The sequence below is a fragment of the Triticum aestivum genome, chromosome 5B (assembly GCF_018294505.1).
Source record: "Triticum aestivum cultivar Chinese Spring chromosome 5B, IWGSC CS RefSeq v2.1, whole genome shotgun sequence".
NCBI lineage: Eukaryota > Viridiplantae > Streptophyta > Magnoliopsida > Poales > Poaceae > Triticum > Triticum aestivum.
In genome coordinates, this window is record NC_057807.1 from 683,646,573 (window position 1) to 683,661,375 (window position 14,803).

At 46.3% G+C, this 14,803-nt stretch overlaps 1 protein-coding gene across 1 annotated transcript; it reads right to left on the minus strand.

Annotated features, from left to right (window-relative positions):
- Nucleotides 1–2,357: 2,357 nt before the first annotated feature.
- On the minus strand, nucleotides 2,358–3,220 carry LOC123117646 (subtilisin-like protease SBT3.17). Its single transcript, XM_044538362.1, has 3 exons — nucleotides 2,966–3,220; nucleotides 2,781–2,878; nucleotides 2,358–2,692 (listed from the first exon to the last, which is right to left on the minus strand). The coding sequence occupies exons 1-3, from the start codon at nucleotides 3,133–3,135 to the stop codon at nucleotides 2,616–2,618; spliced, it is 345 nt and encodes a 114-aa protein (XP_044394297.1). The 5' UTR covers nucleotides 3,136–3,220; the 3' UTR covers nucleotides 2,358–2,615.
- Between the last annotated feature and the right edge of the window lie 11,583 nt (nucleotides 3,221–14,803).

Genomic DNA, 14,803 nt, shown 5'->3' on the forward strand with positions numbered 1-14,803 from the left:
TTTCAAAAATCTTATTGAAATATAAAAAATTTCCACACAATTATTAAAAAATGTTCATGACAGTAACAAAACATTTCGTGCACATTTAAAAAAGAAGAAGCATTTACACAACATTTCATATGTTTTAAGTACGTTCATGAAAATGTACAGATTTATTGAGGGATATTTCTAAAAAATCTTTCTAACCATTTCAAAAGTAGTTCTTGCAGCATTTTAAAAAATGCTTATGAAAATATAAAAATGTGCTCACGCAATTATTGAAAATATTCATGTCATATTAAAAAGGCTTTCACTTTATTAACAAAAGCATGAGAAAAAAGAAAAAACAAATAAGTAAATAAAAACCCAAACATAAGACAAAAATGTAAAAAGATAAAAATAAACATAATAAAATAAAATATGTAAAACCAGTTAAATATAATAAAGAAACAAAGAAAAGACAAAATTGGACGGAAGGTTTCTAAAACCGCTTCCAGGAATGTTCAACCCGATCCAATGCGATATGTAGAAGATTTCCAAAACTGCTGGCTGTCGGGCCAGTCCATTTCGTGTCAGACTGTAGGTGAGTGGACGGTGCATCTCATTATGAGAGATATATCATCCATGCAATAAGAGTAAAAGGCTGGAAAAGTAATACAATAAAGGACGTGGAGTATCTGCTCCCGAGCTCAAATGCACCCTAATGAATAGTAAAATCAGAAAAATAGAAAAGACATCCATTTTTTTGTGATAATATTTGACAACTGTTTTGAATGCTTGCAAACTTTCAACACCAAATAGCAGTCGTGGAAGGTGTGGCAAAAACAAGCAAAATCAATGCTCAAAAAATGCTAGTTTTGAAAACATTTTGGTGTACTGAATTTTTTTTTGCCACGACTTCCACGAATGTCGTTTCATGCTGAAAATTTTAAAGCATTCAAAAAATTTGACAAAGTTTATCACAAAAAAATACAGAAATTTTTGAATTGTTTTAATTTTTTACTGTTCATCAAGGTGCATTTGAGCCCGGGGTCAGAATAGGACATTCGTAAAATAAAGTCTTTCAATGGCCCCAACTGCTTCCTGGCCAGGCCCATTCCCCTTTCTCTCCTTTTTTTTCTTCCTATGTTTTAAAGTTTTCTATATATATATATATATATATATATATATATATATATATATATATATATATATATATTCTAATTTTAGTTTAGTTCCACAATCTGTTCTTCAATTGTTAGCCTTTCTTTGTCCTTTATTTTTCCAAATGATCTATTCGTTTTTATGTATTTACATTTTGATTTTCTACTATTTTTTACCATCCTTTTTCAGCGAGAAACTAAACATTTTTTTCCAAATTATATGAACATATATCTTCACATGCACAATTAGTTTTTGAACTTGACGACTGCTTTCAAATGCATGCTCTTTTCAATACATGAATATACTTTTGTACACTAGAGATATTTTATAACATGAGATGAACATTTCATTTGAAATATATGAACACTTATATTCAGGTACCTGCCTTCTTTTTAAAGTAACACTCCTTTTCATTTTGAAACTTATTTTGAAAATATTTCGAAGGTATATTTAATAAACTATGTATTCCCAAAAGTTATCAAAAAAAAAATTGGGATGTGACCGTCAATGAACCATATAAGCGTCTTTGGACGCTTGCCCAATAATCCGGTGCTATGGGCACTAAATAGGACTCTTCCAGCAAATAAAAATGTGTTTAATTAGGATAGCGTCAACTATACATCAATAATTTTTGAAATGTTGATATATTTGTTCTTCCATAAGCCTTTGGTTGATGTCAATTTTTATGGTTCCCCCATGTGGGTGAGTTGAAGAATGAAATTTTTGTGTATGTCTACTTTTCTAGTGTATGATTATCACAAGACCCGAAACGTTAAAAATTGATAAGATGTCCATTTGACCATTGCAAAAAAGCAATCTGGTTACGCATGGAATATATGTCTCATCAAGAAGCGCATACATAACATATTTGATAAGTGGAATAGTTTTGCTTAATGAAGACGCATTTGTGGATCTGAAACTCAACCCTTAAAAAGTACAGAGGATATTAAAATACACAAGACAAAAGAAAAGACGTTGGGAGAAAACACAGAGCGGCAAAACTGCAAAGGCGCGGTCTCCTTCTAGTAACAGCAAAACTGCACAGGATTGTAACCCCCACAACATGAAACAAAACTGTGCAGCAATATTATCAAACAAAACTACTCCCTCCGTTCCAAATTACTCGTCGTTGAAATGGATGTATCTAGAACTAAAATACATCTAGATACATCCACATGCGCGATAAGTAATTCGGAATGGAGGGAGTAGTACATATGATGCCTGAGATGGTTGACTGAAGCTTAAGGAATCACTTTGGGGGCGATTGTGCATTATCTTAAAGTACATGCACATTCATGCAGATTGCAGAACTAGAACCAAAAATAGAGAGGCACAGATGAAAATTAGTAAGAGCTTAGCTAATGAGATTACATCATCATCCGATCTTCTTGAAGAGAAAAAAGATGTTCGCTTCTCCAGAGAATCAGTACACACGAGTTGCACGATATGTATCAGCCCGTATCAGCCGAATGGATGGGCCGCGCTAGATTGGATCAGCTGACGCCGTCGAAGTTGCTGCTCATGAGTTGCAACGTAGCGCTCGGCAGCGCCCGGTTCACATGCGGTTGCTCTGCATGCATGACCACGTACACCGCATCAACATCGATCTAGCTAAGTTAACTCATGGCAATAGATTGATCCAAGGGGCTTGAGCTTACTCTTGATGGCCTCGAGCTCGGCCGGCGTGACCCTCGCCGAGAACCCGCTGACCACGTTCTTGTAGTTGTATATGATGGCCGCCTTCGCCTTCTCCTCGCTTCAACACGAACACACAATCACCATGCACGCACGCACGCCAACGTATGAATTGGATCACACACGGCCGATCGAGTCGTATACGTACCTGCCGAGGGCGGCGGTGAGGATGCCGAGGTGGTACTGCATGCAGGTGACGCCGGGCGGTGTGGGGTCGACGAAGAACAGGTAGGTGGCGGGCGGCCCGTCCGCCGCGGCGCCCATGACGACGGCGCCGAGGACGAGGAGTGTGAGGAAGGTGGCCGTCGGAGGCGTCATTGCATGCAAGATCGATTCGATCGATCGGGCAGGAAAGGTTTCCTCTTGTCTCGTCAGTTCTCTGTTTATGGAGCTACGAGGAGACGAGGCCCGTATTGAACGGCGCCGGTTGTTCGGTTGCGACAGCGCTTTTGTCCCATGGCTCCGAAAATAGCAACTTCCTGCATGTACGTACGTTCATCTCGATGTTGCAATCAAATTTCGGACAGTTTTTTCTTCAATTTACATGAGGTATTGCGAACCAACATGTGGTTGAATGGTTACGAAAAAGAGTTTCCCCCGCTTTGTATTACAAAGCAACCATCCGATACGACCAACGATAGCAGCTCGGGCGGAAGCAGCACAATCACACCCAAAAAAAATGGAAGAGAAAAAAAAGAAACAAATGCCGATAACAGCGGGTCGACAAAAATGACGAAGCCTCGTGACCGCTGCGTCCACCGGAGATCGCCCACCAAGCTCCGAGACTCCGAAGCACCAGTACCAATCAACACCTTCAAGAAGGAACGCGACGATGACGACGTTGCTGCCAAGGGTTTTCCCCGATACACGGCGAGAAGAGAGAAAGGGTAGCCCCGACACCTTTCAGGAAGGTCCAGCGGCACCCTCAGGCGCCACCGCGTCAGTGTCGGCCAAGCCAACAGGGATTTCTCCCGATCCCAGCCTCTACCTCAAGCACTTCAGAGCTCGCCACCAAACCGACCACCACCCAACGCCAATACGGACAGGAAGCTTCACACGTTGTCTCACCACGACACCGCGAAAATGGTCTGCACAACGAAGAAGAGAAGCCGCGACTAGGGCAACAACACCGTCGACATACGGGAGGGCCCCACCTCCACCATCCATGACGGTACCCGACCGGATGCCATAGCAGGAGCCTACCAGGCCCGTGGCCCACAGGCCCGGCCGGGCCCTCAAAGGCCCGGACAGGTCTTGCCTCCGTGTAGTAGCTGGCACACCGTCGGCCTCGCTGTCCCAGTCCAAGCCGCTCCCCAACATCCCCATACATAAGGCGTCGCGGTCACTAGTAGAAAAAGGATCAAATGTGAGACACATTAGTCCCGGTTTGCATTTGAGCTGGCACTAATGTGTCCAATAGTGTCGGTTCAAATGGCTAGGAGGGAGGAGACTTTAGTACCGGTTCAGTGCCAAACTTTAGTACCGGTTCATGCCACGAACCGGTACTAAAGATGTTGGGGCCCGGCCAGCACATTTAGTACCGGTTCATTGCATGAACCGGTACTAAAGACATTGTGGCAGGCTGTTTTTAGTCCCACCTTTTTTTTCGCGAATACGCAAAGCTTGCGTATCATTCATTGATAGAAGAACTTAGAGCAAATACAGTGGGGTACAACCCATGACACGAACGCAAGAGGCGTGAACATGGTTGACGAAGCAAAGAGACATGAGAAGCTCGACCCAAACAAAGAAAAACACAGCTAAACTCGCCAACCTGGGAAGCAACCCAAGCAACAACTAGACGACCAACATCTCCACATCTAGCACCGAGGACACCGCGAGCAAACAAGACAACGCCTTCACGAAGGAGAACGACACCAAGATGCTGTCGTCGTCCGATCCGAAAAACCGGACCTAGGGTTTCCCCTGATGCTCGAAGAGGGGCACGAATAACGGCCATGACAGCGCCTTCAAGAAGGTGACGGCACCCGCGGGTGTCGCCGCTGCCAGCATAAGATGCAGGGATTTCGCCCTGGCCATGTACCGAGCAATCCCAAGCCGTCGGAGTACGATTCGGAGAAGAGGAAGTCAGGCATACGCCAGAACTGCATCCGCCGGAAGGGGAGCCACGCTCGACGCCGAGGAGGCACCGGGCGCCGCCGGACGTGCGAGCTCCAAAGGAGGGTGAGGTTGCATGGTTGAGCGGAACATGAGGATGCGATGGTAGCCAAGCCCCGGACGACCCAAGATCTGGAAAAGAGCGCAGACCAAGGCCACTGGCACCGGAGCAGCATGGACGCCGACAGACCCAAGGAGCTGGAAGGGGACGCAGCTCACAGAGGGTGCCGTAATCAAAGATGCATCGGGTGAATGGCCAACCAAGGATGCCAGCAGGGTTGTGGTGGTGCGGAGACGCCGAGGATCCATCAAGCCTAAGGTGCCGGAAAGAGCGCAGCGCCCGAGGCAGGTCAGATCCAAAGCTGCGCCGGCCGGCCATGGACACAGGAGGGGGCGCAGGTCCATGACCGTCGGGCCGAAGCCGGCCCTGCTGGGTGGTGATGGTGGTGGTGTAGAAGACTCGCGCTCAGCCAAAGCTCCCGGCCGGCGAGCTGCAGGAAACAACTGCCGTGGGACACAACCGAACACCTCCATGACAGGAAGCTCGAATACGGGGTGGGGGAGGGGGTCGGTGGAGAGGTGAGACGCGGCAAGGAGGGCGCGCCCGGACGCCGCTGCAGGCCGGCCGGAGAGCACCGTGGCCGGCCGGACGAGAAGCCCCCAAATCGCATCTGGGGAGGAACGGGACCGCACCGCGCCTAGGGAGCCGCATCCGGTGAAGGCCACCCGCTCCTCCCAGCGAATCGGAGAGGAGACAGCAGGGGGTGGCCGGCCCTGCCGTCGGGGGAGGCCGCCGGCGCCGCCGCGGACCAAATCTGGGGGTGGGGCAGGCTGAGGGGCGGGGCGGGGCGATGGAGCAGGAAAAAGAGGGCCCCGCCGCCGCCATCATAGGGCCCGGCGCGGCTTCGCCGGCCAGCCCTCCGGCGACGGCGACGCGCGGGCGGGCGGAAGGTGGTCGCCGGGCCGGCGGCGGCTGGATTTTCCCCCGTGTCGCCCGGCTCGGGCGACGCGAGGGTCGGGGGTGCCTTCTGTGGACCTTTTAGTCCCACCTCACTCCCCTAGCAAGATTTTTACCACATTAAGTATGTTACTTCTCAAACTATCACAAGCATTTGGTCTTCATTGAACTCTATGTGTATAATTTGTGGACTCAATATGAGTCTTCACCGGTTTCTAAACCGTTGAGGACTCATATTGACAATTCAGATTGTACACAAAAAGATCATTGATAATCAATGTATTTTTAATGTATATTTTTACATGTTTATGCCCTCACTCTCTCCACTCACTCGGTCTCCCCCTCAATCCCCCGCGCCGGTCCTCCCCCGCCAGCCGCCACTCACTTCAAAACTAGACGCACTTCGTGTACAAACTGGACAATCTCTTTCGGAGTATCAGGGTTTCGGACGAGAACTCATCTGTTACACGGGCACTTCATTTTTTTAAACTTATTTGAACTCCAGACTTTTTTTTGAGCCGGCATTATGCAGCATTCGAAACGACGTCATCAATTTTCAACACGTTCTGACATCATTTGCTTTTTTTCAGTCACCGATTTGTTTAGATCAGAGCCAAATTACCGTGAAATTGAAAATCACTACAAAATGAACTCTGAAAATGTTGAAGGTATCATCATTTCACCCGCATAGCATGTGCGAAAGAGTAGAGAGGGTTGCGGCAAAAACTGGACGCACTTCGTGTACAAACTCGACAATCTCTTTCGGAGTATCAGGATTTCAGACGAGAACTCATCTGTTACAGGGGCACTTCATTTTTTTAAACTTATTTGAACTCTAGACTTTTTTTGCGTTCAGTGTGTAGCATTCAAAGCGACGTCATCAATTTCCAACACGTTCTGACATCATTTGCTGTTTTTCAGTCATTTACCACTTTGTTTAGAGAGCTGAATGACCGTGAAATTGAAAATCACTACAAAATGAAGCATTATGCAGCATTCGAAGCAACTCATCTGTTACACGGGCACTTTAGTATGCAGCATTCAAAGCGACATCATCATTTACCAATTTGTTTAGAGAGCTAAAGCAAAAATATTCACAAATAAACTAAATACAGCAAAAAAAACTACTCAGAAATAGATAGAAGAAAAAATAAAGAAGAAAAGAAAAAACTATATACAAAAATTACTCAAAAATAAATAGAATAAAATAAATAATGCAGATAAGAAAAAACTAAAGAAAACTACTCAGAAATAAATATAAGAAAAAAAATAAAGCAGAAAATAAAAAACTATATAAAAAATTACTCAAAAATAAATAGAACAAAATAGATAATGCAGCAAAGAAAAAAAACTAAAAAACTACTCAGAAATAAATAGAAGAAAAAAAGCAGAAAAGAAAAAACTATATAAAAAAGATTACTCAAAAATAAATAGAAGAAAATAAACAATGCAGAAAAGAAAAAAAAGAAAAAAAACTACTTAGAAATAAATAGAAGAAAAAAAATAAAGCAGAAAAGAAAAAACTATATAAAAGAATTACTCAAAAATAAATAGAAGAAAATAAATAATGTAGAAAAAAACTATACAAAAAATTGTTGGGGCACAGTCCAGTGGGCCTGCCAGACCTAGGGTGTGCAAATTCAGGCCCAAAAAGGCCGGCAGGCTCACAGGGCAGCGCGCCCTAGTTAGGCCCAGAAGCCTGCTATACAGAGAAGTTCGAAGGAGCAGCCGCGGCTGGGTTTATAAACCAGTGCGGCTGCCCTTCGCTCGGCGAGGTGGGACTAAACATATATAGTGCATCGCGGGTGGCAGCGCACAATCATTAGTACCGGTTGGTGGCTCCAACCGGTACTAATGGGTGGCCTTTGGTACCGGTGGGGGTAATGAACCGGTACTAAAGGCGGTCGTTTCCCGCCGCTTGGCCTGGCCAAAATTGGCCTTTAGTACCGGTTGGTGGCTCCAACCGGTATTAAACATCCCTCCTATATATATGGCACTTACGAAAAATTCAGCTTCATCGACCACCACTTCTTCTCGCGTGACATCGCCGTCGCAGCCGCGCCGTTGCCCCTGCCGCGTGCCGTTGCCCCCGCCGCGCGTCGTCGCCCCCGCCGCCCTCGCCGCCCCCGCCGCCCGTCGTCGCCGCCCCGTACTACGTCGCCGACGTCTCGATCGCGTCGTCGATCGCCGGCCAGCCGCCCATCGTCGATCTCGCCGTCCCCGCCGCGTCGCTGTCTCGCACCGCCGCCCGTACGCCGCTGCCCCCCGCTCGTACACTCACACACAAACACACACACACACACACACACACACACACCACACCCCCCCACACACACTACACACATAGTACTACACACACACATATTTTTTTACTTATTTTCTGTTTTCTATTGTTTAGATTAATGTTAGATGAATTACGTAGATAAGAATGTTAGAATGTTAATGTTAGATGAATTAGATAGAAAAGTTGTTAAATATTAATGTTAATTGTTAGCTAGATGAATTAGCTAGATATTAATTAGGTATATATATGACATTTGAACTAGTTGAATTAATATAACTAGTTTATTTTTAGTAAGAAAATTAATAGAACTAGTTTATTTTTAGTAACAACATTTAGGTATATGAGATTATTTGAACTAGTTCAATTAATATAACTAGTTTATTTTTAGTAAATGCTTAGTTGAACTAGTTGAATTAATAGAACTAGTTTATTTTTATTAAGAAAATTTAGGTATATGAGATTTGATGATCTAATTAAAATATTACTATATATATAGCTACTTTATATATTTTAGTAAGTAAATGAATAGAAGTAGTTTGTTTTTAGTAAATTCCTAGTTGAATTAGTTGAATTAATAGAACTAGTTTATTTTAGTAAGAAAATATTGATAGAACAAGTTTATTTTTAGTAAATGCTTATTTGAATTAGTTGAATTAACACAACTAGTTGAATTAATAGAAGTAATTGAATTAGTTGAATTAATAGAATTAGTAAGTGTTTAATGTTTCACCTATATGAACATAGGAAATGTCGTCTGACGACGAAAAAGATTTCATTATGTGCGAATACTGTGAAGACCAGCGCGGCCTGTGCGACAGAAATTTCCTTATTGATGATAGGCGATTCAGAATAAAGCTGGATGAGATCTTCGAATTCGATACAGTAAGTCACAACGACAAGTCTTTTTTCGTAATTAACCATGACTTATATATGCTTTATTTGCTTCAACTTATAATTTTTAATTTTCACTATTCTACTAGCGTATCTCCTGCCATGCAAGAATTTTTGTCTTGGATAAGATAGGTTTCAGTGCTATGGAAACTATGGAGGTAAAGAGAGTTTACCTGAAAACCGAGCATGGTTATACTTTCAACGTCAAAGTATACAATGCAGACACGTACACCTATTTTGAATGCAAAATTTGGCAAATACTATGCAACACTTATGCATTTGAGCCTGATATGGTTATCACCTTTGATATTCGTCCGGAAGATGATATTGATGGTAATAGAGACATCTGGGTCGATGTGCAGACACCTCCAGTTCTACCATTATGTGAGTTTCTCAATCATATTTATGTCTTTGATATTGTTTATTCAAAAATAGTTGACAACTAATTTCTATTGACAACTTATTTCCATTCAAACAAACATGTCTGGCGCTTGGTAGACAGGACCTACTACTGTCCCGGAGCTAAACTAAACTGCGAGGAGATAAGTCATTATGTTTCATGGCTTGAGGATCTTCATACTGTCAAGACAAATTTTCTTCCTGCACTTAAAAATGTTAGTACTCAAAACGTGCGACCAATAGTGATCGTATTGAACTACGGTCACATCTATTTAGGAATGATGGTAAGATTTTTACTATTTGTGCTCAGTGCATCTTTTGCATACATAATTGTTTTGCTAAACTTTCATTACTAAGTATATTAATTACTATACGATGTTCTTCAACAGGGACTCCCGTTAACAGCTGTGCCTCAAGGGATGGAGACTAAAGATCGCATGTCAATTGTTAGCTTACGGCCAAGATATCCTACATTGCACATGAGTGCATTCAGGATTTCTAAAAGCGATGAATGCTTAATAGTGAAAGATTGGAGCAAAATTGTTTACGATCGCAGAGCAGTACTTGTTGGGGATCATTACAGAAATTAAAAAATTTCTATGCATCACCAAGATCAATCTATGTAGTAACTAGCAACGAGAGAGAGGGGAGTGCATCTTCATACCCTTCAAGATCGCGAGACAGAAGCGTTGCAAGAACGCGGATAAGGGAGTCGTACTCGAAGCGATTTAGATCGCGGTGGATTCCGATCTTAGCGCCGAACAACGGCACCTCCGCGTTCAACACACGTGCAACCCGGTGACGTCTCCCGTGCCTTGATCCAGCAAGGAGGAGGGAGAGGTTGAGGAAGAAGGCTCCAACAGCAGCACGACGGCGTGGTGGTGATGGAGTGGCAGTACTCCGGCAGGGCTTCTCCAAGCTCTTGCGGAGGAGGAGAGGTGTTGGGGAGGGGCTGCGCCTTGGATGTGGTGCTGCAGCCCTCCCCTCGCCCCTATATTTATAGGAGAAGGGGGAAGGGGGCCGGCCCCTCTAGATGGGATCTAGAGGGGGGCGGCGGCCAAGGGGGGAGGGGGCTTGCCCCCCAAGCAAGGGGAGGCGCCCCCCAAGCAAGGGGAGGCGCCCCCCCTTAGGGTTCCCCCCAACCCTAGGCGCATGGGCCCTAGGGGGGTGGCGCCCAGCCCTCCAAGGGGCTGGTTCCCTTCCCTCTACAGCCCATGAGGCCCTCCGAGACAGGTGGCCCCTCTCGGTGGACCCCTGGAACCCCTCCGGTGGCCCCGGTACAATACCGGTAAGCCCCTGAATATTTCCGGTGACCGTATAACAACTTCCCATATTTAAATCTTCACCTCCGGACCATTCCGGAACTCCTCGTGACGTCCGGGATCTCATCCGGGACTCCGAACAACATTCGGTAATCACATACAAATCTTCCTAATAACCTTAGAGTCATCGAACCTTAAGTGTGTAGACCCTACGGGTTTGGGAATCACGCAGACATGACCGAGACAGCTCTCGGCCAATAACCAACAGCGGGATCTGGATACCCATGCTGGCTCCCACATGTTCCACGATGATCTCATCGGATGAACCACGATGTCGAGGATTCAAGTAATCCCGTATACAATTCCCTTTGTCAATCGGTACGTTACTTGCCCGAGATTCGATCATCGGTATCCCAATACCTCGTTCAATCTCGTTGCGTGCAAGTCACTTTACTCGTTCCATAATGCATGATCCCGTGACTAACACTTAGTCACATTGAGCTCATTATGATGATGCATTACTGAGTGGGCCCAGAGATACCTCTCCTTCATACGGAGTGACAAATTCCAGTCTCGATTCGTGCCAACCCAACAGACACTTCCGGAGATACCTGCAGTGCACCTTTATAGTCAACCAGTTACGTTGTGACGTTTGGTACACCCAAAGCACTCTTACGGTATCCGGGAGTCACACAATCTCATGGTCTAAGGAAATGATACTTGACATTAGAAAAGCTTTAGCAGACGAACTACACGATCTTGTGCTATGCTTAGTATTGGGTCTTGTCCATCACATCATTCTCCTAATGATGTGATCTCGTTATCAATGACATCCAATGTCCATAGTCAGGAAACCATGACCATCTGTTGATCAACGAGCTAGTCAACTAGAGGCTCACTAGGGACATATTGTGGTCTATGTATTCACACATGTATCACGGTTTCCGGTTAATACAATTATAGCATGAACAATAGACAATTATCATGAATAAGGAAATATAATAATAACCATTTTATTATTGCCTCTAGGGCATATTTACAACAGTCTCCCACTTGCACTAGAGTCAATAATCTAGTTACACTGTGATGATTCAAACACCCATGGAGTTCTGGTGTTGATCATGTTTTGCTCGCGGAAGAGGTTTACTCAACGGATCTGCGACATTCAGATCCGTATGCACTTTGCAAATATCTATGTCTCCATCTTGAACATTTTCACGAATGGAGTTGAAGCGGCGCTTGATGTGCCTGGTCTTCTTGTGAAACCTGGGCTCCTTGGCAAGGGCAATAGCTCTAGTGTTGTCACAGAAGAGATTCATCGGCCCCGACGCATTGGGAATTACTCATAGGTCGGTAATGAACTCCTTCATCCAGATTGCTTCATGTGCTGCCTCCGAGGTTGCCATGTACTCCACTTCACATGTAGATCCCGCCACGACACTTTGCTTGCTGCTGCACCAGCTTACTGCCCCTCCATTCAAAATATACACGTATCTAGTTTGTGACTTGGAGTCATCCAGATCTGTGTCGAAGAAAGCATCGATGTAACCCTTTACGACAAGCTCTTCATCACCTCCATAAACTAGAAACATATCCTTAGTCCTTTTCAGGTACTTCAGCATATTCTTGACCACTGTCCAGTGTTCCATGCCGGGATTACTTTGGTATCTTGCTACCAAACTTACGGCCAGGTTTACATCAGGTCTGGTACACAGCATGGCATACATAATAGATCCTATGGCCAAGGCATAGGGGATGACACTCATTTTTTCTTTATCTTCTGCCATGGTCGGGGATTGAGCCAAGCTCAATTTCACACCTTGCAACACAGGCAAGAACCCCTTCTTGGACTTATCCATATTGAACTTCTTCAATATCTTATCAAGGTATGTGCTTTGTGAAAGACCTATGAGGCGTCTCGATCTATCTCTATAGATCTTGATGCCTAATATATAAGTAGCTTCTCCAAGATCCTTCATTGAAAAACACTTATTCAAGTAGGCCTTTATGCTGTCTAAAAATTCTATATCATTTCCCACAAAAAGTATGCCATCCATATATAATATGAGAAATGCTACAGAGCATCTCGAGGTACTCGTCGCGGCGGCGCTCCTCGGCTAGCCGTCGCTGGCGCCACATCTCGAGGTACGCTACCTCCTGCGCCGGCATCGCCCCCATCCAGACCGGTGGCGCGCTGACCCACTCGCGCACTACTCCCGTCTAGGAGTAGCGCTCGATGGGGGACGGCTTCAGCTCCGGCTGGGGCTTCGGCTCGGCTTTGACGGCGGGGCCACCGGTGGCAGGACGCAGTCGGCCGCCGCGAAGAGGGGACAACGGGGCCACCGGCGGCATGATGCAGTCGCCCACCGCGGAGAGGGCAATGGCCTGCGCCATGGCCGCCTCATACGCCGCCTCCTCTTCCTCGGCCGCCGCCACCCTGCGCCGCTCGTCCTCCTCACTCTCTCGGTAGACCTGGTAGGCATCTTCCGCCGCCTAGTCCTCCTCGTGGACGATGAGCGAGGGCGGCGGCACAGTGTGGTCGACCTCGTGAACGCCGCGTCGCCTCGCCTCCTCGCACTACTAGGGAAAACCCTAGTAGTAGCGTGGGTTTCATTCCCACTAGTAGCGCGGGTCACCGCGCTACTAATAAGGCGCTACAGCTATTACTTAGCAGTAGCGCTCGCGGCACGCGCTACTGCTAAGACACATAGCCGCAACATTTGTTCTTTTCCGCGTTGTTGGGGATATAACTATTAGGTATGACCCACCCAGGAAGGGCCGGGTTATACCTATGGCGAGTCAAGATATGAAGCCCAGAACGACACTTGAAGATGGCGGTTCAGTTAATGGCCCAAGCCCGAAAGCGATTCAAGGCCCGTGACTGTTATGTTATGCTCCAAATTCAAGTATAAAGAGAAGGGCACTGCTAGGCGTCGGTGCGCCGGCCGAAATTTCGGCCGGTCCACCCATAGCCGCACGATGCACGCGTCCCAGACCACACGATCCCACCCCGCCCCCCACACGCTCGTCATGCTTCCACTTCGTCTCTCCCATGGCCTCCCACTTGAAGCTCTGTGGCCGCCGCTGGCCGGCTCGCCGGTCGCTCACCGGCTCGCGTCGCTACTCACTGGGCCCGCTCGCCGATTGGATTGTTGCAACAAAATTAATTGCTAAGAAATCTGGTCCCAGTTCCGCTTCAGGCGGTTCCAGCAAAATCAAAAGCTCATTGTAGCAAAATCAGTGAATGGTTCCAGCAAAAACACAAATGCAGCAAAAAAATCAAAGAAGTGCCTCGCCACCGCACCATATGAAGTAATTTGGTTCCAACAAAAATACACTAGGTTCTAGCAAATTAAATCAGCGTTTATTGCCCGCCGAGCCCCCGTTGCAACTGAGGGAGAAAAGCCGGTTCCACAGCCATTGAAGCTTTTTCCACCATTGAAGCTTTTTTCCTATGGTGGAAGCTTTTTCCTCATGCCACTTGAAGCTTTTCCTCCCGCCAGATGAAGCTTTTCCACAGCCCAAGCTTTTCTCTTGTCTCCATCACAAATATGAAGCTTCATTGCACGTCGAGCTGCATCGGCAGTAGCAATTCAGACTGACGCTTCCAGCAAAAAGAAACACTGCTTCCAGCAAAAAAAAGTGTTGGTCGATCCTCGCAGCTCTGAAGAAGCTGGTTCCAGCAAAACAAATTGATGTTTCCAACACACAGAAAAAAACTGCATCCAACAAAAAAGGACATCTAAGATTGATAGCACGCCATACCTTCCAGCAAAAACACATTATTTCCAGCTCCGCCATTTGCACGTTGCAATTTTTGCCTTGCCGGTTGCAACTCCCTCCCCGGCCGGTTCCAGCTCCGCCCCTTGCTGGTTCCAGCCCCGCCGCTTGCCGGTTCCAGCTCCTCCGCTTGCCGGTTGTAGCTTTGCCCCAGCCGCTTGCAACTCCATCGTAGCTGGGTCCAGCTCCACCGCCCAAGGGTTGCGCACGGGAGGTACGCCATCACCGGCGTGGGTACCCTTCCCCCGTCGCAGCACCGTCGGCGCACAGCAGCGCCTGCAACTCCCCCTACTG

Coding starts and splice junctions, on each gene's coding strand:
- LOC123117646 (XM_044538362.1), bottom strand. CDS start 3,135: ATGACGCCTCCGACGGCCACCTTCCTCACACTCCTCGTCCTCGGCGCC. Junction 2,879..2,965: donor CTCACCGCCGCCCTCGGCAG/GTACGTATACGA, acceptor TTCGTGTTGAAG/CGAGGAGAAGGCGAAGGCGG. Junction 2,693..2,780: donor CGAGCTCGAGGCCATCAAGA/GTAAGCTCAAGC, acceptor TCATGCATGCAG/AGCAACCGCATGTGAACCGG.